Source organism: Phodopus roborovskii, unplaced genomic scaffold (assembly GCF_943737965.1).
Source record: "Phodopus roborovskii unplaced genomic scaffold, PHOROB, whole genome shotgun sequence".
Lineage (NCBI taxonomy): Eukaryota > Metazoa > Chordata > Mammalia > Rodentia > Cricetidae > Phodopus > Phodopus roborovskii.
Window position 1 is genome coordinate 2,392,960 of NW_026126516.1, and position 26,296 is coordinate 2,419,255.

At 40.4% G+C, this 26,296-nt stretch overlaps 1 protein-coding gene and 1 pseudogene across 1 annotated transcript in view; one reads left to right on the forward strand and one right to left on the reverse strand.

Moving 5' to 3' along the window:
* Positions 1-1,924: 1,924 nt before the first annotated feature.
* On the forward strand, positions 1,925-2,861 carry LOC127231014 (protein disulfide-isomerase TMX3-like; annotated as a pseudogene).
* Positions 2,862-5,687: 2,826 nt separating this feature from the next.
* LOC127231073 (cation channel sperm-associated auxiliary subunit beta) overlaps positions 5,688-26,296 on the reverse strand; it is a 102,568-nt gene continuing 81,959 nt past the window's right edge. Inside the window, exons 19-28 of the mRNA XM_051196478.1 lie at positions 25,795-25,803; positions 22,881-23,207; positions 16,587-16,726; positions 15,061-15,258; positions 13,998-14,108; positions 11,540-11,650; positions 8,250-8,385; positions 6,954-7,054; positions 6,303-6,377; positions 5,688-6,024 (exon numbers count right to left, since the gene is read on the reverse strand). Of these exons, the coding sequence (XP_051052435.1) occupies positions 5,833-6,024; positions 6,303-6,377; positions 6,954-7,054; positions 8,250-8,385; positions 11,540-11,650; positions 13,998-14,108; positions 15,061-15,258; positions 16,587-16,726; positions 22,881-23,207; positions 25,795-25,803 (1,400 nt within the window). The 3' untranslated portion in view covers positions 5,688-5,832. The remainder of the gene's footprint in view (positions 6,025-6,302; positions 6,378-6,953; positions 7,055-8,249; positions 8,386-11,539; positions 11,651-13,997; positions 14,109-15,060; positions 15,259-16,586; positions 16,727-22,880; positions 23,208-25,794; positions 25,804-26,296) is intronic.

The following is a 26,296-nucleotide window of genomic DNA, read 5'->3' on the forward strand; positions in this document are numbered from 1 at the left end:
GCTATGAGCTATAGAGATCAGGCAGTGGTGGTACTCCCTTTAATCTCAGGACTCAGGATTAAGAGGTAGATGGATTTCTGTTAGCTCAAGGCCACAGTGACTACACAAAATTGAAATAGTCTTAAAAGAAACATCCTACACAAAGGTGATTTCAGCACCTGGGATCACACACTTTTAATCCCAGCACTAGGGAGGTGGAGACAGCAGTGATAGGGTTGCTTGGAGAAAGGAATAAAAAGGGGAGGAATCAGGAGCTGGGAGCCCTTTGCCTCTGAGGATTCCTGGAGACAGGATTGCCATTTCAGCTGGGTAAGGGTAAGTTCTACTGACTTGGCTGCTTTATTTCTCTGATCTTCAGCTTGAAGCTTGAGCCCCAATGCCTATCTCTAGGTCTTGTATTTTTCATGCTATACCTGTGTCTTTTTTATTGGTGAATTGAGTCCATTGATATTAAGAGATGTTATTGACCAGTGATTGTTAATTCCTGATTTTTTTTTTTTTTTGTGTGTGTGTGGTGGCAATGGTAGTATGTGTGTTTCCCTTATTTGGGATTTGCTGTTGTGAGTTTATCTAATGCCTGTGTTTTTGTGGATGTAACTAAATTCCTTGGGTTGGAGTTTTCCTTCTAATACTTTCTGTAGTGCTGGATTTGTGGATAAGTATTGTTTAAATCTGACCTTGCCATGAAATATCTTGTTTTCTCCATCCTTGTTGATTGAAAGTTTTGTTGGGTAGAGTAGTCTGGGCTGACACCCAGGGTCCCTGAATGTCTGTAAAACATCTGTCCAGGACCTTCTGGCTTTTAGAGTCTCCATTGAGATGTCAATTATAATTCTCATAGGTCTGTCTTTCTACGCTACTTGGCCTTTTTACTTTGCAGCTCTTAGTATTCTTTCTTTATTCTGTATGTTTAGTGTTTTGATTATTATGTGGTGAAGCTACTTTTATTTTTGGTCAAGCCTATTTGGTGTTCTGTAAACTGCTTGGACTTTTATAAGCATGCCCTTCTTTAGGTTGGGAAAATTTTCTTCTATGATTTTGTTAAATATGTTTTCTGTGCATTTGAGCTGGGATTCTTCTCCTTCTTCTATCCCTATTATTTTTAGATTTGGTCTTTTCACGGTGTCTCAGATATCCTGGGTGTTTTGTGTTAGGAATTTATTGGATTTAAATTGACTGCTAAATCTTTCCTCTATTGTGTCTTCAATGCTTGAGGTTCTCGATTCCAAGTCTTGTATTCTGTCGGTGATGCTTGCATCTGTAGTTTCTGTTCACTTTCCCAGATTTTTTTATTTACAAAATTCCCTTTGTTTGTGTTTTATTTATTGTTTTTATTTCAGTTTTCAAGTCTTGAACCATTTCCTTCCCCTATTTGACTATTTTATTCTTGGCTTTCTTTAAGGGATTTATTGATTTCTTCCCATTTTTTTTTGTCTTTTCCTGGACTTCTTTAAGGGAATTTTTCATTTCCTTTTTAAGAACCCCTATCATCTTCATAAGGCAATTTTAAATTCATTTTCTTGTCTTTCAGCTGCATCAGAATGTTCAGGTTTTGCTGTTGTAAGATCACTGGGTTCTGGTGCTACCATATTGTTCTTTCAGTTGTTGAATGTATTCTTACTCTGGCGTTTACTCTTCTTTTCTTCCAATTGTTTCCTCTTGCTTGCTCACCCACCTTCTTAGAGAACTCAGGACCACCATCCCTGGAGTGGAACCACCCACAATGGCTGGGCCCTCCTCCATTGATTACTACTAAAAAAATAATGCCTTTCAGCTGGATCTCATGGAGGCATTTCCTCAACTGTGGCTCCTTCCTCTCTGATGACTATAGTTTGTGTCGAGTTGACACACAAAACCAGACAGTACAGTAATACAGGAATCATTTAAAGATAATTAAAAAAGATGGCATGCAATTTGTTGATGCATTGCTTCTGAATTTGGATTTGGGGGTTATCTAACAATAATCTATTAATGCAAGACATGACATATAATTACAAAGGACCATGGAGTAAAGATATATTATTGAGTTTGCTCATAGAATTGGACTCTGATTCAGTCAGTTCAATGTCAGCAAATGTTTGTTCTTGTGTCAAGAACACATCATGTGTTTTTGGTGTGTATTGGTGGGAAAATCACATTTGGAAGAGAAATTCAATGCCATTGCTTTGGAATTGATTGTATCTGCACACTTCTTTCTGTCTCAGAAGTTCCTGAGTATGTGGCACTGGAATAGATGCCTGCTGTGCATGCTTACCCTGTTTACAATGAATATGAAGACGAATTCATGTATCACCAGGGATTTTACTTGGTTTCTGAACTACCTAACTATGGATGGCTTCCTCTTGTACGAACTTGGAGACTTGTGAAAGCTTGTGGTCATTGCAGTAATTAATAAGAAAAAGACATCTCTTGATATAAGCAGACTAAATAAATTATTCAGGGAGTTGTTATAGATAACAGAGAATACTTCCATAGGAGTTTTTAGTATGGTCATATAGGTGGAAATCAGTATATAAATACCTTGCACATGGGTGAATTGAAAAATCTCAACTACAGTTACATATTTCAAACCAACAATACTTTTTTGCTACAAAGGCATGGTAAGGAAGCCAGTGACAGGGTCCAGTTCATTAATAGCATTTTTGATGGTACAGTACCAGCCCAAGGAAAGGATAGCACTTTGCAGAGATTGAAAATAATATTTGATGTCAAATGTTAATTGTGTCTGGATTAAACGCTGTTTATTTATGGGCTGCTTTCTCTGGTTTGCCACTGGGTGTCATCAGCATCATGTGCTAGGGAATCTGAACAGCTAATGCAGGGAGGAAGGATTCATAGGAGAGTGATATGAAGTGATATGAGCTTTAGCTTGTGCCTCTGTAGTACTCAGTGGGCACATTGTCCGGTGCAGGAAGGAGAGGCCCCTTTAGTCTACCTTATATTAGCCAAAACAGCCCAGTATTTTGTTTCGTTTCACTTTTTAAAAAATATTGACATTATTTCTAAAATTTCCATCAATGAAAAGAGATATTTTCAAAAGTAATATCTATCTATCTCTCTATCTATCATGTTTCTTTATGTTATGTAAACTTTAATAATAATTTATGATGTAGAATATGGGTATATTCACTCTTAGTTAGGCTGTGAAGAGACACCATGACTATGGTAACTCTTACAAAGAAAATATTTAATTGAGGTGACAGCTTACATTATCATCATGGTGGGAGCATGGCGGTGTACAGGCAGACATAGTGCTGCAGAAGGAGCTGCTACAGGAAGTGGACTGTCTCACCAGACATGGCTCCAGCATAAACGAGACCTCAAAGCCCGCCTTCACAGTGACACAACTCCTCCAATAAGATCACACCTACTTTAATAAGGCCACACCCCCTAATAGTGCCACTCTCTCTAGGGTTAAATTTGTCATTTTTTTCCAACACAATATTTTTATTGATTCTTTGGGAAGGTCACATAATGCTCTCGAGCACACTAACTTCCCTGTCCTCCCAGATATGCGCCCCAACCTTTGTGACTGCCCCTAAGGAAAAAAAAAAAAAAAGGAGGAAATCAGGAGGAGGAGCTGGAGCATGGCCAAATTCCCAGTGGTCAGCCCCTTAAAGAAAACTGAGTCCTCCCGGCTAAAAACCCAGAGTTCAATTTATGTGTGCTGTTGGGTGTGTGGCATCTGCTGGAGCAGTCTGTTTAGTAGTGGGGTAGGAGACTGATGCCTTTGTTTGCCTTCTCCTTCTCCCTCTTACAGTTTTCCAGCTCCTCACTTTGCCAGGGCTTCTAGAACTTGGGGTTCAGGATGCTGGCCTGGACTCTGGTGGGCTAGGAGACTTCCTCTGGGATACAGTCTTGTCACTTTATTTTTACATATATGTATTAAAAAAATCTGTCTGAGTCCAATAGCAAGCCAAGCTCACTCCCACACACAAAAAGAACCACCACCAACAACCCCAAGCAGCCATACTAGTTAGCTATAGAAGGTAGGTAGTAGTGTTACACACCTTTAGTCCCAGGACTCAAGAGACAAGCAGATGAATCTCTTTTAGTTCAAGGCCACACTAAGTTACACTAAATTGATCCACTAACTAGAAACAGCTCACCCAAAGGTGGTCTCAGCACTTGGGATCGCATGCCTTTAATCCCAGCACTAAGGGGGTATAAAAGGAAGAACTTAAGGGTCTTGTAGGACAATCTGTCTCCAGCCATGTTGAGGAGAGGCAGCAGTCTGGGATTGCAGTCTGAGGCTTGGTGGAGACAGGATTGCTATTTCAGCCCGAGGTAGAGGAAAGAGCTAGTGGCTGGCTGCTTTGCTTCTCTGATCTTCAGCCTAAAGCTTGATCCCCAAAATCAGGATGGTTCTAAGTGATTTTCCAATGCAAAATGCATGTTACTGAGTGCAATGAAAGAACACAAAATATTTGAGGCCAAGTGGGGCCACTCATCTACTTAATGATGATTTGGATTATGTTGTGAAGGTCACTCAAAGGTCAGTATTTGATAATTGGTCTTCAATTATCTAATTGTTTCGGAAGCAGTGGAAATGTTTGGACTTAGGGCTCTGCTGGTGGACAAGGTATCAGCTTATAGCTAGAATACACTTCTGGTTAACTTTCTATTACATGTCTGTTGATATTACCAGCTGCTTTTTTTCTCCAGTCAACACGGACAGTATTAAATTTCACCACCATGTTTTCCCTAACATGCCAGAATATTCTAGGGAACTCTGAGCCCAGGGAAAAGTTTCTTCTTCACAGTGATGAGAAAACAGCTGAGACAAGCCGTGAGGGATGCATAGGATAGAGAGGCAACAGATGGTTGTGAGCTACTATGGGTGCTGAAATTCATCCCACACTGTCTGCAAGAACAAGTGCTCTAAGCCACTGGGACATCACTCCAGCCCCAAGATTGCCTTAAGCTTTTCTGCTTAGTGAGTGCCTGTGACACTTGGGGCTCTGAGATCTCCTCTCATTCATGATAATCTTACTTTGCTTAGTAAGAGGTGATTATAAAACAAGGGAATGCCTCTGATCGTAAACTTCACAGTCCCTGAAAGGCTGACCACTTCTGAGTAGTCCACTCTGTCCCCCCTCCATGACCAAATGAACCCATAGCACTGTCCTCCCTCACAAACCTCCTCCAGCTATGCCAGGTCTGATACCTGGGTGTAGCCACCACTTTCCGGATGCTGGGGACAAGTTCACCCATAGCACATAGAGGTGCACCCTTTGGAGTTCTGTGCGCTGCATGTTTGAAACCAACACCTGGCTCAATCACTATATTCTTCAAGGACTCCATGATGAAGTCACCTTCCCCTCTTATTGGGGCCACAAACCAGTCTGGCCTTTTTTTTTAAGAAACCTGAATGACTTCTTCTTTTTTAAGTTTCCTACAAGGTTCTGAAAACATATTCCCTGACTAGCCTCTCCTTGCCTGACCCATGGTGTATTGGCGCCCTCTTTGTACCACTATTCTGTTTAGAACCCTGGCCCTACCAAATGGATTGTAGATCATAAGAGCTGAATAATGCAGAAAACCCGTTACACAGAGAATTGATTTTCATTTTATATTTTACAAAAGAATCTAAAAACCAGAAAACACAAAACCTATGTAAGTGCCAAAATAATTTTCTATGAATTAAAAATAAGAAAATGGAATGTGGAATTTTCAACCTACAACAACTAGAATTATAATAGTATAATAATCCTATAACATTGTACCTAATATGTATTTTAAAAACATAAATGTATCGTGTGGACATGTTTAATGGAACTAGAAAATATAGATAATTGATGATTATAATTTGTTCACTATGCAGACTTTCACTTATGAGCTGATAGTTGTATTTGATGGGTGTGCAGTGCTTTTTCTAACATATTTCCGGAATGCTCTCAATGGGTGGATGTTGCGCATTTGGAATATAAATGCTACAAAAATTAATCCCCCTAGCACTACAGATGCTGCAACAGCAATTAGTATATGTCCTGGAAAAGGCAATGGTACTTCATCGACATAAATCTGAAAAGAAAAAGCAAAGTGGTTACCTTATCTGGATGTGGTAATGCAAACCACATTGCATGATCCCCACAATTAACCACACAGAAAAATTCCATCCAGAATTTTGTGGACATTCAGCATCCTCTACCTCCACACTCTCATTCTCGACCACACCCTGTCCAAGCCTTATCCTGCACATAGATTCTGCCCATGTTTTTATCTTTAGCCATAACTTGGATTGACAGTTGCATCATTTTCTCAGTCACCATCTCATTTCATATTTTATGTCCTTACTATACCTGAAATTCTTCATGTAAGTCACAAAAGGTGACCCCAGAAATCACAGACACCTTGAAGTGAAATAGCTCAGAGCCCTGTGGAACAAACACAGATGGACATTACCAATGTGTGTATTCCTTTAAACAAAAATATCAATGGGAGCCACTTTCATAGATGCCATTTATAAAGATGCCAAGGCCTTTGACATGAACATCACATACAAAATGAAGAGGTATTAAAGCAGGAACTCCATGATGAAGTTTTATTTCAGAATGAAACTAAAACATAACACAGTTTGGTTGTCATGAACACTTTTATTTAGACGTCATATCTGTGGCTTTAACATGTATCTGCATTTTCATTGTTTTTCACACTTACCTGTGCTTTACACATCCATGAGATCCCTAACTTCTGGAAAGGACTGTTCTAGTTCCCTTTAACAAATTGATCTGGCCTGTCTCTTAAAAAATATTAAATTAATGTTCTGTTCAACATTCAGATTCCTTTAGAAACAGGACAACCAGGGAATAGAGAAAAAAAATTAAACCTTTTCTATATTCTTTAAAGCTTCAAGGTTCCCACCATTCATCAAAATTTGAACTTTAAATCCTAGCATATACATAATTTCCTCTAAACTGTACATGGTAAAAAGGAAAATGCTGTCTACTCACCCTTATACTTAGGTTGAGACCAAAAGGATTATACACTGGAGTCTTAAGCCTTGGCTCTAAGTAATCCTTCATTTTCTTAACATTTTCTGGCATATTGTGTTCTGAAATATACAAAGTACATTTACAGCACACTTAAATTTTCATATTTTGCCTAAAAGTTGTTATATACAGTAAGGTACAGTGGAAGAATCTATTGTGTAATATTACTAAGGTTACTAATGTTTGGCTTTTAAGTACCTTTAGAGTTCAGTTTTACTAAAGATACTGTAATATAGGTTTAAGCAGAAAGGCTAAGAGAGAAAAAGATACACTCAGAAGAAAACAAATTATAAACCCTAAAGCATGGGTATGAACATCTCAAAGAGTTACAGAAAATAAAGACACATCCAAGTGCGGTATGGGCTCATGGGAGAATTGACTATTTTTATGAAGTTTCTGGAGTTAGGGGCTGGAGAGATGGTTCAATGGTTAAAAGCATTGACTGCTGTTGTAGAGGACCTGCATTTGAGTCTCAACACCGACATAGCAATTCCCAATCATCTGTAACTCCAATTCTAGGGACCTGATGGCTTCCTCTATCCACTGAGGGTGCCAGGCATGCAAGTGATGCACAGACATGTAAGCAAAACATCCATATTCATAAAAAAGTAAATTAAAAATTTCTGGTGCTAGGGATTGAACTCCAGTTTCTCGTTCACAGTAGACGACACTCTACCACCAAACTACATCCTCGCTGCTCTTCAGGGGGAATTAGACTAACAGTCTCACATTGCTCCGATGCCCTCCTCAAGATGAAGAAAGCATCTGACCACCTTGCTGAAGTTTCAGTTCTTTCTAGCCTCTGACTCATGAGAAACCTATCCAGAAAGGTCATGCTTTGCATTTTTCATAGTGGTAGGTAAATGATTTTCCTAAGATGCAGTAGAGTTGCAAAACAGGATTACTTAAGGCTTCTCCAGGGGAAGTAAGCAAGTCTTCCCACCTACGTTGTCATTCTTTCTATACAAGTGAGCCTATGTAGGTGTTATAAACTCTAGTGGTGTGATGGTGAGAGGAGCTAAAGAAAATAATTCAAGCCCGACTGTCTCCTTAGCTAATTTCCATTGGGAATGCACTCGCCATGGCCAACTTACAGTCTAAGAATCAGCTTATCAATTCTCCAAATGTGGTAAGAGCCACCAGAATACCACAGATATCAGGGAACATGGGAACTTTGCACTCCCTCATTAAAGCCAAAAACAAAACAGTAATAATATAATGGCTTGTAAGATAAGCATAGAAGACAGAAAGTCATACTTAGTTGCCAGTTTTGCCTCCTATTCACTTCAGTCATGGTAACCAAATATGGAGGTTTTACGGATATTTTTTCTTTTTCATCAATAATTTCCAAAACAACTGGGTATTGTATGACTGGAAACTTGAAACGATGAACCTAAAATACAAATTCTATGAATATATGTAATCTGTAAAATTCAATACCATCATTCCTGGTCAAGAAATGAATGACATTTTCACAGAATCTTGAGTGGAATACTTCTTAGGGTCTCTGCCTTTCAGGCATGAAACATCTACCACAACAAAATCTATGCAAATTCCAAGACAGCAAACATGGTAATGAGATTCATAACTTTTAGAGATCATGTTTAAAGTTAGACTACAAAGTGATAGGTGTCATTGTGGATTTTTCTATCTATCTATCTATCTATCTATCTATCTATCTATCTATCTATGCACACATATATACACATATATGTATATATATGCATAATTATCATGGAATTTTCTTCTATAACTATCATTATACTTCAGGGTCATATCCATCTTCCTGAAAATGTCATGATTTATTGTTTCTTTATGGCTGGACAATATATTTGTACAACATATTGTTTATCTACATTTGGATCGGCATTCAGAATGGTTTCATTTCCTAGTTATTGTGAGTACTGCAGCAATAAACATGTGGGCATGCATCTCTGGTGGTATAGTGACTAAATTTTTTTCTTTGGGTATATCCAGCAGTGGCACAGCTGGGTCACATGGTATTCTTACAAGTTACATAAAGTTAAATTAATTTATTATTATTATTATTATTATTATTATTATTATATTGTGTGTGTCTGCATGTGTGTGTAAGTGCCCAAGTGCTCCTGTGTCACTGAGTGCATGTGGAGGTCAGAGGACAACTTGGAGAAGTAAAATCTTTTTTTCTCTCATGTAGATCCCAGAGACGGACTCAGATTGCCGGACTTGGTGAGAAATGTTAATAGATGATCACATCCCCTGAGCCATCTCATCAATACTGATTTTAGTATAAGTTGAGGTCAGGGATTGTGATCTTTCCATCTCTGATATGTAATACACACACACACACACACACACACACACACACACACATATATATATATATATATGTTTTTTTCTTATTTTACTTATTGATCCCAGTTTCCTATCCCTCTCTCCCTCCCATGCCCTCTGAATCCCCTCCCATCCCATTCTCCTCCACACTCCACATGTAGGGTCGTGCCTTCCAGGAGGCATCATCACAATCTGTCAAGTCATTTGGAGTAGGGACTAGGACCTCCATCCTGCCTCTAGGCTAAGGGAATACCCGTCCAAGGGGAATATGCTCCCAAAGTCCTTTTGTGCACCAGGGATACATCCTGGTTCCACTGTCAGAGGTCCCTTAGACTGCCCAGGCCTTCTAACTGAGACCCATGTTCAGGGGGTCTGAGTTGGTACAATGCTGGTTTCCCAGCCATCAGTCTGGGGGTCAATGAGCTCCCTTTGTTCAAGTCAGCTGTCTCTGTGGGTTCTGTAGCATGGTCTTGACCCCTTTCGTTATCACTCCTCCCTCTCTGCATCTGGATTCCAGGAGTTTGGCTCAGTGTTTAGCTGTGGGTGTCTGCTTCTGTTTCCATCAGCTTCTGTATGAGGGCTCTACTATGGCATATAACTTAGTTATGAATCTCATTATCAGGGAAGGGCATTTAAGGCAGCCTCTCCACTGTTGCTCAGATTGTTAGTTGGGGTCATCCTTTTAGGTCTCTGGATATTTCTCTAGAGTCAGTTTTCTCTTCAAACCTACAATGGCTCCCCCATCTCTGGTCTTTTTGCTTAAGATGCCTTGGCTATTTGAGAGTATTTGAGCTTATCTATGGATTTTTGTATTGTTTTCCTACATCTGTAAAAAATGTGATTGTAATGGGAGGAGGAAAGCATCTTCAACAAATGGTTCTGGCACAACTGGATGATGGTGTGTAGAAGACTGCGGATAGACCCATGTCTGTCGCCATGCACAAAACTCAAGTCCAAATGGGTCAAAGACCTCAATATCAATCCAGCCACACTGAACCTCTTAGAAGAGAAAGTGAGAGGTGCCCTTGAACAAATTGGTATAGGAGACTGCTTCCTGAACATAACTCCAGTAGCACAGACACTGAGATCGACAATTAATAAATGGGACCTCCTCAAACTTAGAAGCTTCTGTAAGGCAAAGGGCGGGCACAATAGACAAGACCAAACAGCAGCCCACAGACTGGGAAAAGATCTTCAGCAATCATACATCTGATAGAAGGCTGTTCTCCAAAATATACGAAGAACTCAAGAAACTAGTCAACAAAACACCAAATAACCCTATTAAAAAATGGTGTACTCCCTTAACCTAGAGGAGAGAAGGCCTAGTCTCTACTCCAAATGACTTGACAGATTTAAATGACCCCTTCTGAAAGGCATCGCCCTATATGTGCGGGGGGGGGGGGTAGGGATGGGATAGGAGGGAGGTCAGTGGTTTTGTAAGGGTGGGAGAGAGGGTAAGGTGGGCCGGCAAACTCATCCAGCTTTCTGCGGGTGCTGGGCATCTGAGGTGTTGTCTCCATGCATGTATAGGAAACACCTTGTCCTCTGAGTTAGCCCCCCCCCACCTCTTAAATTGGCTTTATTTGTGATTACTGCTAGACTGAACTCTGGATTACAGACTTTAACTTTTATTCCCAAGAACATGGACATAACTATCTGCAGATCTTTGTTATGAATCAGATGACCACTATATGGTATTGTGCTTCAGCAATTACAAATTGTTGTCTCATACATGTGTGTCTACACGTATGTCTTTATATGCATTGCATAGAATGAAGAGGTCAGAGCAAGTATTTCTGTTTTACTCAGGGTTAAATCTACTTACATCTTCTAGCTACGAAAGTTAGGTCTTTTAGCTGTGTCATATTTAGTTCTGTGTCATAATAGACATTATTTCCCCATGTGAGATTTAATTATTATTATCTTTTAAAGACTTGTTCTTATGTATATGGGATTTTTGCCTGCAGTTTGTCTCTAAGCTGTGTCCATACAGTGCCAGCGGAAGCCTGAAGAGGACTTTCGACCCTCTAGGACTGGAGTTATAGAAGGCTGTGAGCTGCCTGTGGGTGCTGGGAATTGAACCTGTGTCCTCAGCAAAAGCAACAAGTGCTCTTATCCTCAACCATGCCTCTAGGCCCCTTGTCTGAGTTTTTGAGTTTATCTAAAAAGCACCTTTCCAGTCATGGGAATAGGAAATTACCCCATCATCAGGTACTAACAAACTGTCTTACCTTTTCTTTGCAATCTGAGAAAGCGACAGCATGGGAGAACTTTTGATGTTCTGTGCAGTTGCACATTTCCCGATTCCTAGCGTGAGCACATTGCTTGTATTTGCCAGTTTCCTGTAGACAGAAATAACACAGGTTGACTTGTTTTCATAATTTGGAGTTTTTCTAAATTAAATGTTTGGGAAATATTTATTATCTGAATAAAATCCCAAGAAGTCAAGAGAAGAAAATTCATTAGTGATAAAATAAGAGGCACCGAGGCTATAGATCTGCATATAGTGCTTGCCCAGGAGGTGAGGTTATGGATATATTGTAATGCAACAATATCTGTGATGTAATGGAACAGCAATCCTTTCCACTTATACATGGATATTCTGTTCAGAAACACTGCACACAAAGACACAACTTCCTTTCTGTGACTTTTCATTTCATAGTGATTTTCTCTGAGTAGCAGGAAAGTCCATGAAGATCCCATGTAGTATGCATGTGCAAGGCTGTAACTTAGAGAATGCGGACAAGTGTCTGATAACACCAAAGTGCTGACATGTACAACTGTCACATCCCCCAAATCCTTTATGAAAAACTTTCTTCACATGTCAGCAAACTCAGTTCTTTGGATCATCTCTTTGATGATCTGGACTACGTAGCCTGGACTACATAGCAAGTATGAGCTAGCCTGAACTATACAGCAAGACCTTGCTCAACAATACAAAACAAAATAAACAAAGGGCCAACTCTAACTCTTAGTTACTTGATGTGAATTGAATATATTTCTTATTTTATACACAGGGAAATCATGGTGTGGGGAACCCCAGGAAAGTAAAGATGTACATGCAAAAAAAAAAAAAAATCTTATGTCTCTAGAGGTAATGGTTAAAGATAAAACAGGTTTTATCTTTGGAAAAATGGAGTTGGAGAACTAGTATATTAGGGGTTCACTGATTGAAACAGAATTCCTTGCCTTTAAATCCAAGATTCAGCAAGAAGTGGGTTACATGGTGATACATTATTTGTGATTCATTAAAGCTCCACCTCAGACTAAAATGCTAACTTGGTTCAGCAAACCTCAGACTACTGCCTCTTAGCATGGCTGGAGAATCGTGGACCACCACGGTCTGGCTTCTATACCTTGCTTGTTCTATAGCTTCTTTGCTTTCCATAGCTTTTATGTTTTCTGAATCCTCAGTCAAGCTTTAATAAATCATAAATAATATATCACCACAGTGTTAACCTCTGAATATTTTGTGCATATACAATGTGAATTTTTATTTGTTCAACTCTTGTTTTTTGTTTGAAACAGTGTCTATCAATGTAACTAAAGGGGGCCTCAGACTGACTATATTACCTAGGCTGACCTCAAGCTCCCAATGCTCCTGACTAGGGCTCCTGAACTGCTGAAATTATATCTGTGTGCACCATCATGACACACTTGTTCAACAATTTCTGAACACTCTTTTGTCTGGTGCTCATTGGGCAACTGTGGATATTGTAGGAACAGGTCATGAAACCAAGCAAAACCCTGAGTAGCATGTGCAAAGCTTTGCCTTGACTGTCAGTATCAGGAGAAAAGGAAACCAAACTGAAGTCAGTCTTGTTTTACGAACTTTCTTCCTTGTGGGGTCAGAAGGACACAGAAATAAAAGGAATGAGAAAAGTGTATAAAGTAGTAATAGATGACATGGAGGAAATCTGAGGTGATAGGGAACCTGGGAAGGTAGAGGTCAGGGAAGTCCCCTCTAGGAGCAGAGCATTACAGCAAGCTCCTGGCAAAGGTGACAGTGAGGTGTGGCATCTTTTCTGTAGCTGCAAAGTCCTGAGGTGAAACATACCAGGGAAACAGAAAAGGGGCCAACATGGCTCGGAAGAGGGAGCTGGGGCAGCCATGCTGAAGCTTGGTGCAAAGACAGAGAAAACCCAGGGGACAGGGAGCAGGAGGTCCCACCCCATAACCTAATCCGCGTTTCTCTTTTGCTTAGCACCACGGACTTCAACACATCTGAAAAAATGAAACCTCTTTATATGAATTTTGTCCAGAGACACTAATCCCTTTTCTGAGTAATCTGTCACACCAGATTATTGAAGCAAGTGGGCTATGTGTGCTCAGGGCCAGAACTCACATGACCTCTGAGTTGAACTATCGTAGCATTCCATCTCACCCTGAAATTTGAACGATGAACCTCACAAACCACATTAACATTTCACTTACAAAAGGAAATTCTCTCACTCGTGTGTGTGTGTGTGTGTGTGTGTGTGTGTGTGTGTGTGTGTGTGTGTGTGTGACATATGTCACGGAGTGGGTGGATTTCAGAGCAAACCATCAGGAGTCAATTCTTTCCTTCTACTTTCTGGGGATTAGACTTGATGGCAAGTGCCTTTCTTAGCTCATGCATCTCATCGGCACCGTGCCTTCTTAAATATAAAACAAACACTGCATTACGTCACTTATAGATAAATTACTTACCTTTGACTTGTGAAATAGATTTCTTGGTACCGGTTTGCTAGGGTCTGCATGATAATAATTATCTGTGAGTGGAATAGAAATCCCCATATTAGACGGAGGTCTGTAGTTTATCTGCAAGTGATTAAACAAAGAAAGAGGGCCATGTGTTATGATTCGCCAAGGCATAAGTATTTTGTTTCCAGACAACTGTTCGGTGCAAATATTTTGCATGAGTTCTAGGTATTACAGTTAGCTTCCCCTTTTCAGTAGTCCCATTCCTAAGATTCTGTAGGTTCAAAGACCTTACCCTGTGATGGTGTAATCTGGAATGTGTAAGGGGGAGAAAATGCCTTTTCCTACTTAAAACAGCTGTCATAAAATCAATGCAGGTGTGTCCAAGCATTTTTGATAGAGGCTCAGTGATGCCTTCAGAACACACCTTCAAGTTTTATTGGTTTTTTTTCTGTCACAAAACTAAAAGTAATACATTATCTTTTTTTGTTGTTGTTTTAAAATAGCCACAGAATCCCCAAATAAATGAAACACAACAAAAATGGCTGATCACATGGCTCAGCTGGTAGTGTCTGCTACTCAAGTGTGAGGACCTGAATTTGGATCTCAATATCCAAGTGAAAAATCAATTGAAATGTGATTGTGCATAGGAGAAATCAAAAGTTCAAGTTCAACATTTTGAGACTTTACCTGGGGGGGGGGGGAAACAGAAACAAACAAACAAAAATAACCAAACCTAAACCCACCCAAAGAGAAGTGCAATCAGATGCATTGTTTGAGACAAGTCATTTTAAGTCACATTTTAAGACACATTGCATGTATCACAAAAGCCCAAGATTATACCATCATCATTAATTAGATTAATTAGACTAATGGTGATGAGAGAGGTTGGTTAGAAACACAATTATGTCACAAGGTTTTCACAGTTTAGAAATGGGTCGTCACCATCATGCTCTCAGACCGACCCACAATTTGAAAACGATGCACAAATGCTGCCACACAATGGCCATGGTAGCACACGGGAGAAATGTATCACTTGTTCTCTTAAAGGTGGCATAGCGACATTTCTTACTGGCAGAGTTTTGATCATATTGAAACCCTGGCTGTCCTTGTGAACTCCACTAATCCAGTCTTCAGGAGGTATGTGTCGGCCAGGAATGTGGTGCATGGTCCTGAGGTAGCTGCAACTGCTCTTCATGGTTGGCACCAGTGTAGTAACAGAGCACTGAGTTGCTGATTCCCACACAACCACTGCTAGTGAAGTGGATCCCTGGAAACATCAGAATATGATGCTTAGAAACCCCAAACACCTCAAATACATTGCTTTTAATGATCCAGAGAGTGATCTATGGTAGGGGTACCATATGTGTTTATTAAGCGTTATAGCAAGTCAGCCAAAGGAAAAGAGTAGAGAAACAAAACACGTTAAATCAGGCGTTTGAAACCCCTGAACAGACTGACTGAGGTAGTCTCATGTTTTGTTTGTTAGTTTTTTCTTACATTTATTTGTGTGTGTGTGTGTGTGTGTGTGTGTGTGTGTGTGTGTGTGTGTGCATGTGTGGTACAGATCAGAGGACAACTTGCACAAGTTGATTCTTTTCTCCTGTCTCTACCTTTCAAGTTCTGGGACTATGAGTATGCATTAACATACCTGGTGTATGTGGTGCAGGCATGTAACCCTGGGCTTCATGCATGCCAGACAAGCACTTTACCAATGGAGCCACACTCCCAACCCCTAGTGTTTTTGTCTTGAAGTTTGTTAATATTGTTTCTCTCTTTTCTAATATCCAGGGTGGGGATTGCCACCTCTGTTAACCTAATTAACAAAAGTTTTCTTAGGCATGCTCATAGGCCCACCTAACCTAGACAAGCTCTTTGAGACACCTTCCCCTTTCCCAGGTGACTGTAGATTATGTGAGGTTGGTAGTTAAAGCTGACCATCAGAACACTAGCATCCCCCAGGGACGGGGAAATCAACTGAAACAGGAATAGCATTACCCAACTAAATCAGGTATAGAGATAAAATATATTACAGCCAAGTCCATACTATCAATAACCATATAAAATAAAGTGGACAAAAGTGTGGAGTGAGGTTTGAGGTTCAAACATTTAAGGTAAAACCTGCCACAGGAAGAGTATGGGATGGGAAAGGAAGGAAAAGAAGGGAAAGGAAGGAAAACCTGATGTGGAGGGGCAGGAAAGGGCAAGAGAGGAACTCTGACTAACACTGAAGGGGACGCCAAAGACAGAATGAGAAGAGAGGGCTAAAATGCAAAAACATAAACGCTTTTGTTTCTTACTCTTTTGTGAGCCTCTTACTGTGTAGCCCAGGCTGGCCCGGGACTCTATAGCCCAGGCTGGCGTCAAACTCTCGGGTGTCTCTGCCTGTTCCTGCCTCCAGCATGCTCAGATTAAAGTGTGCAGCTCCTGCCTAGACCTCATGTTTCTAACCTTTGCCACCCCCCCCGTGTTGTAATGTACCACACATGCAAAGTGCAGTTACGTACCCTTGATGCAAGGGTTGTGGGTCTGTCATAGCTACTCTTCTATATTTTCTATATCTAATGGATAGTTTTGTAATTAAAAATACCTTCTTACTTTTCGGAAAAATTTGCTAGCTATGTGAACCTTCATATGGTAGCTATCAGTGATGTCAAAATAGCCTTCTGTCTTAACTTCCAGTAACGCTGGGTTTCCAACAACCACACTGACTGGTGGGACATGAAGTACTCTCATACCTGTGGAGACAGTGTCAACAGCTAACATTACATAATGAAAATTGTAAAAACCACTGAAAATGATTGGCAACTTAATAGTTCTTAGTAAAATTCACCTTCACAGATATTTCCCTCAGAAAATGTATTTTCCCTTCTATTCCTCATTTCTCTTCCAGGTTCTCAAATGAATGGCAAGGTCACTGGGTACTTACTATTGGTTACGTTTGGTACTAGGCAGGTATTTGTAGGTACAATTACCTACATCTCTGGAGCTGAGGAAGAGGATGCCCTTGAAATGACTAATGCCCCTGCAAAGTTTGTGTGTGCTGGGTTAGAACTTGTTCTCTAAAGAGCCACAGGAGCCATCCTTCCGGGGCTCCATCAGGGACCTGTTGGTGAGAGTTACTGGTTTGGGAACATCTCCTCCAGAGAAATTTAGGAATCAGACAAAACATCCCAGTCTCTCTGACTCACTCTTTTTAGGTAACCTAGGGTAAACTTTGCTCACGGCCTTGCTGAATTTCTAGTTGCCACTCCCTCTTTTGAGGAATGCATGAACTTGAACTGAGTATACTCAGTTCATCTACCAACATTTACATGTGATGTACATATACATTTTCTTAGTAAAGGAAAATAAATTAAAGCATTTTTTCCCTTGGGGAGAAATTGCTTTGGAAATTATTCCCAGTGTATTCTTACTTGCTGGAAGAAGAAAGCCCTTCCTTCACTCTGTTATCTCCTGGCACTGTTTATTGGATTTGTACCCACATAGAAGCCATTAGTGACCACCAGGGAACAGAAGACGAAGATCTCTGGGCCCCTTACCTCTTAATAGATAAGTGTCGCTATAGAAATTAAGGTAGTATGAATTTTGGATGTCATACATTAGGTCTTCATGTTTGTTTTTATGTAGATGAGAGATCTGCTCTGTGAGCTGTAGCAGTTTGCCCACCACTTTGTGGGGCCTTAAAAGCTTTGCTAAAAGCACCGAGTCTTCACTTGAACTTGCAGACACCTGAAGACTGACTCAAACGGGATAAAAGTTTGACATCTCTGACTTGATGTCCTGTAACGAGCATTCTTTCCTGCCAGCCTGGTCCCAGGACCACCTCAGTCCCAAAAGACTCTATTGGTCATAAATCTAGCCTTTAATTAACCCATTTCTATCATAACTGGGCTTACCTAGTTATGCCCAGCATGGCGTTACTCCTCCGACAGCCTACATGGTGACTGCTCAAGGTCTCCAAAGAGAAAAGAAGAGAGGGACTTCCTGTCTTATACCCTGATTCTCCCACTACGTCACTTCTTGTCTGTCTGTACATACCTCCAGACCTCTATGGTTAGCTAGCTGCAGTTTTTGTCCAGCCATGCCACTTCCTATTATCACATGATGACTCTTCTCTACCTATACTTTCCAGAATCCTCCTTGTCTCCTAGTCCTACCCATCATCCTTCCTGGCCAATCAGTGTTTTATTCATCAACCCATAAGACAAACGCATACACAGAAGAACATTCCCCATCAAGGTCCCATAAGGCACCTAGAAACTCCTTTTGCAGACTTTGGGAGCACGTTCCCCATGGATGGATACTCCCTTAGGCTAGAGGCAGGAGGGAGGGCCTAGTCTCGACTCCAAATGACTTGACAGATTTTGATGATCCCTCCTGGAAGGCATCACCCTCCCTGTGGGGGGGGGATGGGATGGGAGGGGATGGTGGGCATGGGAGTGAGGGAGATGGGATTGATATGTAAAATAAGAAAAAAGTTTTATATAAGTATATACTATACATACATACATAATGAAACTAATTTTGCTACCAGGAAGCTAGAAAGACAAAAGCCCAGCATTCACACCTTCATTTTAGATCTGCCCTTTACTTTTCTCTAGACTGTTGGGGGATATTTAATCACATTGTGTAAAGATGTGTCACTGTTTATCTTGCCTGCCTAATGCACCTGATTCATTTAATGAAGAGCTGAATGGCCAATCACTGTGCAGGAAAAGATACACAGGACTTCCAGGGCAAGAAAGGAACTCTGGGGCAGATACTGAGGTGCATGGAATTCACTAGCCTGACACTAAGGAAATCGGATATAGGTACAGAGGAGAGGTAAGGAGTCACAAGGCAGAAGGTAGATTAATATAATGTGTTAATTTAAGTTATAAGAGGTAGTTGGGAACAAGCCTAAGTTAAGGTCAAGTATCCACAATTAATAAATAGTTTTCAAGTCATTATTTGGAAGTTGGTAGTTCAAAAAAAAAAAAAAAAGTCTGACATCACCAAACTCCTGCTTAATTTTGTATGTACACATTAATTATTTAGAGTGTATACAAATTAGCAATACTATAAGAAATAAAATATGATGGTCCATTTTCAATACACATGTGTCGTAGGGCTTCAGAGAAACAGCAGATGTCGGATCTCACATCATCTGCTTGTCTGCCTTTTAGTGACCCTTATTTTAAGGTTTATCTCTAGTGGAACAATACAGGGTTGGGGTAAAGCACTTTCTCTTTACAATATAGATTACCTGAACTCCATTCTGGGTACCCAGTGTAGATGGAGAGACCTTACTCCTGAAAATGGTTCTCTGATCCCCACACATGTAGTGTAGTTCATGTGTGCAACGATATACCCTCACAAACACAAATGAAATAAAATAAAAATTCCAGACAGCCTACCACGCGACTAAGTGCATGCACTAAAGGAGGCCAGGGGTGGGGCATGAGTAAAGCAGATGCTGGCACAGTTGCATCATAGGACAACTCTCACAATAGCTGACCTGTAAGATTGAACATCTGAAAAACAGGATTAGAGAATGAATTCTAGGAATGGCGAGAGAAGAGGGGGGCAGGAGGGATGATGGAGTTTTGATATCAGAGGGGAAAGCCTACACCTCCTGTGATATCCAACCAGCGGGAAGAGGAGAAGGCACTTGCACCCAGGGATAGAATGTATGTTTCACACTCAGTGGGGCATCTGCCACTAGGGGTTGGCGCCTGACCTTGCAAGAGTTTTAACGAATCTCCAGGGAATGTTATTATGGGGACCTAACCTGTCTCAGGCCCTTTCAAAGCTGAAGAAAGAGTAACTGAAGCATTTTTCTGTCAGCCTTTCCACCTGCTGTTCAGAACTCCATCCCCAATCATTGTCCTAAACCTGACCTTCCTGGGAATAACAGGAGCTGTGCACACAAACAGGAGCAATCATCTTACAGGAAGTGGGTTGTCTCTTCCGGTTGGCACCAGTAAGAACTCTGAGTTAACATGGAGGCCCAGGACTGAGAATGAGCAACCAGACCACACCTTGACTGAGATTGCTGGATTATTTCTATGGCTCCAAGTCTTCCTCTATAGAAACCTAAGACATGCCAGTACTCTGAAGACAGACTGAGGCCTCTGCATCCATTTGTCTTCTCAATGTGCCCCATGACTGCACATCTGTCTTCTGCTTTTCTACAGTACTCATCTCTTTAGGCGCAGTTAGACGTCTAGTTCTTTCTTAGCACACCAGTATGGGGGTCAAACTCCATTAAGACATTCTGGAGAAGACAAAGACTCTTCCTTACTAAGCCCTGTGAGCCTCGCTGCTCCTCCTCTGCCCAGACAATCATCCTTTGCCCCCGTCTTAGCTCTTTCCCCGTTGCTACGATAGAAACCCCGATCATAGCAGCGTGCAGAAAGAAGAGTTTGTTTCAGCTCAGGGTTCACGGTACAGTCTGTCTTGGTGCAGAAGTCAAGTTAAAGCAGCTGGGCCTTTCATCCACAGCCAAGGCACACTACTGCGCGCAGTGCTCAGCCTGCTGGCTCCACCTCACACAGTGCAGGTGAAAGGGTCCACTACACCTGAGATGGGTCTTCGCACCTCAGTGAATGTGATCAAGATCATCCCTCACAAGCATACCCGGGGCCTTTTCCCCCCCAGGTAGTTCTCATTTGTCAAGCTGACAACAGGAACCCTCCTGAGCTCTGAGCCTGGGAGGACAGAGCTTTAAGGAACTGGCCCCTCCTCCTTCAGCACACACAATAAACCTGCTTCTTTCCTACCAACTCGTGTCTCCTGACACTGGCAGTTCTTTCGCAATGATGAGCCATGCATGTACATTTAGACCTTAGTTACATCTTCATCGTTGCCAGCAGGCGCAACTCTGTCCTGCTTATGCGAGTAATTTCCACACCGTTAACTCCAACCAGCAAGGAAGTCTGGCAAACTCAAGCAACAAGTAGTTCTTGTTGATGATAGATCTAACCTCAACACTGCCCCTGCTGTGAGTTCTCTCACTGTTCATATCTATAATCTATGTGGTTTCAATGTACAGCATTTATACAGAATTTATACTTTTCTTTTTCCAATTGTTATCTAGCCCAGTATTTGCCCCATACTTGGTCCTTTGCTGGCTAGCATCTGTAATGATTGAATAAATCCTATCACTTAAGAGAAACAATAGCCCTGGTTTCACATATTTCACATTCTTATAAGTTCTTAAATTGTGATTATTTACCAATTCATTATTATTGTGTGTATGCGATATGTGTGTGTGTGTGTGTGTGTTCAAGTGTGGGTACATGGATGCCATGGCGGGCATGTGCAGGTCAGAGGACCACTTTTCAGAGTCAATTCTCTCTCTCTGTTGTGGGATCTAGTGGTCAAACTCGGGTTGTCTGAGTTGCACGGCAAGGGCTTATGTCCGCTGAGCCATCTCATTAGCTCTCACAGTCATCATTATCATTGTACTTTTATTTATTTACTTATTTGCTCACTTATTTAATTTGTGTGATTGCATAATGTGTGTGTGTGCGTGCGTGCGTGCGTGCGTGCGCGTGCGTGCGTGTGTGTGTGTGTGTGTGTGTGTGTGTGTGTGTGTGTGTGGCATATTGATGTGGTTATATGTGCTCTTGGGATGGTCAGAGGACTTGGTTCCTAGTTCTCTCCCTTTGCTGTTTTGATTGTGGTTCTCAGGTAACAGTCGCAGGGAAAAACACACTAGTATGCTACGGCAGCTTGTCAGCCTAGCTTCACACGTTTTTTGTCTTTGTGTTTAATTAATTATTTTTTTATTTAAATTTGAAACAAGCTTGTTTCACATGTCACCCCCAGTTCCTGCACCCTCTCACCCTCCCCTGTCTCCCCCGCCAATACCCACCCCATCCTCTTTCTGCTCCCCAGGGAGAATGAGGCCTACCATGGGAAGTCTTTAAAGTCTGTCATAACATTTGGGGCCGGGCCCAGGTCCTCCCACACATGTCTCGGCGGCAGGCAGAAAAACTCGTTACAGTCCCCTTTATGTAGAATGGGCTGCCAAAGCCCATTCATATACAAGGGATAAATACTAATCCATTACCAGAGGCCCCAGTCCTCATAACTAACACCACATTCAGGGTATCTGGGTTGGTCCTATGCTGGTTTCCCAGCTATCAGACTGGAGTCCATGAGCTTCCCCTTGTTCAGATCAGCAGTTTCTATGGGTTTCTCCAGCATGGTCTTGACCCCTTTGCTCATCACTCCTCTTTGTCTGCAACTGGATTCCAAGAGTTTATCTCAGTGTTTAGCTATGGGTGTCATTTCACAAGCTTTTATAATAAATACAAGAAAAAGTACAGTATTTTATGTAAAATCCATTTTTTTTTTGCTTGGATTAAATACCTCAAATAGGAGTTAGAGAGATGGCTCAGTGGTTCTTGTAGAGGAACTTGGTTTGATTCCCAGCACTCACATGGTATCTTATAAGTGTCACAGAGTTCCAGAGGACTGATATCCTCCTCTAGCCTCCATGGACACACACATGGTGCAGACACATGCAGGGAAAACACTCATAAACACAGAATAAAATAAACCTATTTTTTTTAAAGCAAGACAACTATTGCCATACCAGAGAAATGGAAAGGTTTTCATTTAGAAGGAGAATGAAAGTATATGCAAAAGTTGATATAAGCTTCAACTGTTAACTTACCTTAATTTTCTCACTTATAAAACGATTATTATTTAGACTTCTATGGTGACTATAAATATTAAAATTTCTATAAATCATTTAATACAGAGCCTACAATGTAGTCATTCACTGTAACATACCTCTGTTGGTAGTAGTGACCTAGCAATGATGGAAGGTAAAATAAATCTCTAAGAGTTAAGAAAAGAAATAACTCCTTTTTACTTTTTCAATGAAAGCAAACTTACCTTTTGTATTAGCCATCACCTTAAGTTCATAATTCTCTTCATGTCCTACATCAATATACTTCACCACGTTGGGGGAAATAAAATTACGCTCATCTTGTTGAACCAAATAATTACATGGTCTTAAATTTATACTCCAGTCTCGTCCATTAGATGTGCTAAAGTTGTATAAGTACCAGGTCCTTGCAGGGAAGTGTAAAGTTGATGTTATTTTGTGAGGCATGGTAGCCAGCGATAAAGCATTCTTCACATCTAGAATTTGTGTGATCATGAAGCTGCTGTATCCAGGTATCACCACAGTCTTTTCTACATCTGAATTGCTAAACACTGCTGCATGACCTGAAGGTGAAACATAAGATTTCATATAAAAGAAAACAGTTAATAATCACTAAGCAATTGTGATCATAATTAACCACTGTTTCATCTGAGTTTTAAAACTTTGATCATAGCACCGAGAACACATTTTCCAAACTTCAGTTTACAAATGCAACACAGTATTTTATAGAAAGTTCATTACAAATATGTCATATACAAAGGTACACTTTAATATTTACCATTATTCTATAAAATTCTCAGGAGGAAGGCTGGAGACATGGGTCTGTGGTCAAGAGCTTTTGCTGCTATTACAGACTACCCAGGTTTGGTTCCCAAAACCCACATGGTGGTTCACAACAATTTGTAGGTGCAGTTCCAGGAAACTCAACTGCTTCCTCTGATATTGCATGCACAGTACACATACATATGCATAAAAAGTAGCTAAAAGACATAAATCTTAAAGAATTTTTCAGCAAGGAGAAAAACGGAAGAATCTTCCTACTCTCTCTTAACCCTTCTTTACCTGCCTTTTATTTCCTTTTTGTTTTTTTGTTCTTTGTCAATAATTTCCTGTATTTCAACTATGTGTATTTCGACTTCAAATTTAGGTGAAGAATATTAGATTTATTGTGTGTATTATTGTCTTGGTTGCATATATGTATGTATACCATGTACACAACTGGTGTTGGCAGAGGCAGAATATGGTGTCACATTCCCTGGGACTGGAGTTACAGATGGTCGTGAGCCACTATGTAGGTCCTGGGAACCAAACCTGGGTCCTTTGTAAGAGTAATGAATGCTTTTAACTGTTGAGCTAACTTTCCAGCCATAGATTTCAAATTAAAACTACAGCATCAATCATGTAACATTAAAAAAAAAAGAAAAGAAAAGAAAAGAAAAAGGAGCAGGCAGAGGAATAGGATTGAATATGATTCTGAGGCTGAACTTGGCTTTATAGTAAGAAAAAAATATGGGATAAGGGGGCAAGTTTGAGGGACTGGTATTCAGTACACTTCAGACTAAAATAAACTTATAAATGTTACATGGATAGGCAAAAGATGACAATGAAATGGTTAATATAATATTGAAAACAAATTCATAGAATTGACACTTCATTTTCAGGACTTAACTTATAGCTGTAGCCATTCAGACTGTGGCTTTTCTTTGAAAGACCAAACACTAAGGAAATTGAACAGAAAATCTAGAAATAAACCCAAATAATGCTGACAATAATCTCTCAGAAAGAAGCAAAGGAAGTTGAAGAGAGAAAGTTCACTTTTTTTTTTTGTCTTCTGAGACAGGGTTTCTCTGTGTAACAGCTTTAGCTGCTATGGAACTTGCTCTGTTGACCAGAATGGCCTCAAACTCATAGAGATCTGCTTGCCTCTGCCTCTCATGTACTGGGATTAAAGGCACAAGCCATCACTGCCTGGCCTCAAGTATAGTCTTTTCAACACATGGGTGGAGCACTGGGAAATGCACAAGTAAAGAAATGACTTAGGTAAAAACACTTACAAAAATCATAAAACTTAGTAAAAATGGATCATAAATCTAGATGTGAGATGCCACATTTATATCTTCTCAAAGGTAACTACAGACATCTTTAGTTTGGCAGTAAGGTTACAGATAGACAGCTAACAACAGGTCTATGAGTAAATACTTAATTTCATTGGAATTAAATTTATCCTTAATGGCTTTGTTATTTGAATGAACAGACAAGTCATAGCCTGGAACAAATTTTGCAAAATGCATATCTGATAATAAGCTCGTATCTCAAACATACAAAGAATTCTTTTAAAAGTTTGAATTTTATTCTTTTTTGCTTGTGCATCTGTGTGCCTTTGCCTGTGTATGTACATACATGTGTTTATAGGTGTCCACAGAAGATAGTAGAGGGCAATAGAGCCCTCGGACCTTGAGTTACAGACAGTTGGGAGACAACTGACGAGGATTCTGGGATATGAACTTTGGTCCTCATGACTGAAGGCTAAGTGCTCTTTGTTGCTGAGCTATCACTCCAGGCAATCATATATACAAGGTATTCTTAAGACTCATAAAGAAGTTCACCCTCTGTAGACCTCTGGGCACAGTATTTTATTTATCAACCAATAAGAGAAACATATACACAGCAAACATCCTCATCATTTCCTCTTTTCTGTCTAAATAAAAAGAAGGGTTTTAACTTTAACATAGTAATTTATATATAGCAAAAATTTTTTGAAGAAAAAACTATAGTTACAACATTTAGTCTATTAACATTTGCCAAAATTTAAAGAAAATATTCTATCATCTATCCTATCTTTGTGAGCCTAAAGTCTTAAATATATCTTATGTTTTATCATAACTAAGGAAAACCATAACCAAAACTATCTGTCTTCAACTCCATCAAAGACCTCAGAAGGATCAAATATAAACTCTAGAAGTGACAGGAACACACCTGAAGTTCTTCTATAATGTTGGGGCATCTGTCTTCAGCCTACAGGCCTGATGTCTCAGTGAAACAGGAAATTTGAAACTGTCCACCTGTATGGGCAGTTTGTCAGTCATTTTTGTCTGTGTCCTGCAGACTGTCTGGCAGACTCTTCCATGAAGAAGCAGGAACCCTGCAGAACTATACCATATTTTTTTTGTCAAGTTCAGCAGTCATTTTCCTGTGGGTCCTGCATGTCCAGTTTATAAGCACACAGTTAAACGGTCCAGGCAAGAGCAGTTTCCTGCCCAAATGGCTAGTCTTGCCATATTGAAAGCAACCCCATATTGACTTTCTTTGATGTTCATTTTTTGATGTAATTGGTGTTGCCAGGAGCAGTTGTGTCTCACATTCAGGAAAAATGCTAGTAAACCATTTTAAATGCCATATTCTGAAGGTCTTTGCAAGGTTTGAAGACTATCCATGTCAAATATATCTCTGTAGGTCTAGAAAACCTAACTAACCTAATTTTTTTAAATTTTTTTTTGTTTTTTCTTATTTTACATATTGTTCCCAGTTCCCTCTCCCTCTCCCCTCCCTCCCTCTTGTCTCCCCTCCCTCCCATTTCCCCCTCCCATCTCATTCTCCCCCACTCCACAGGGAGAGTGATGCCTTCCAGGAGGGATCAATGAAA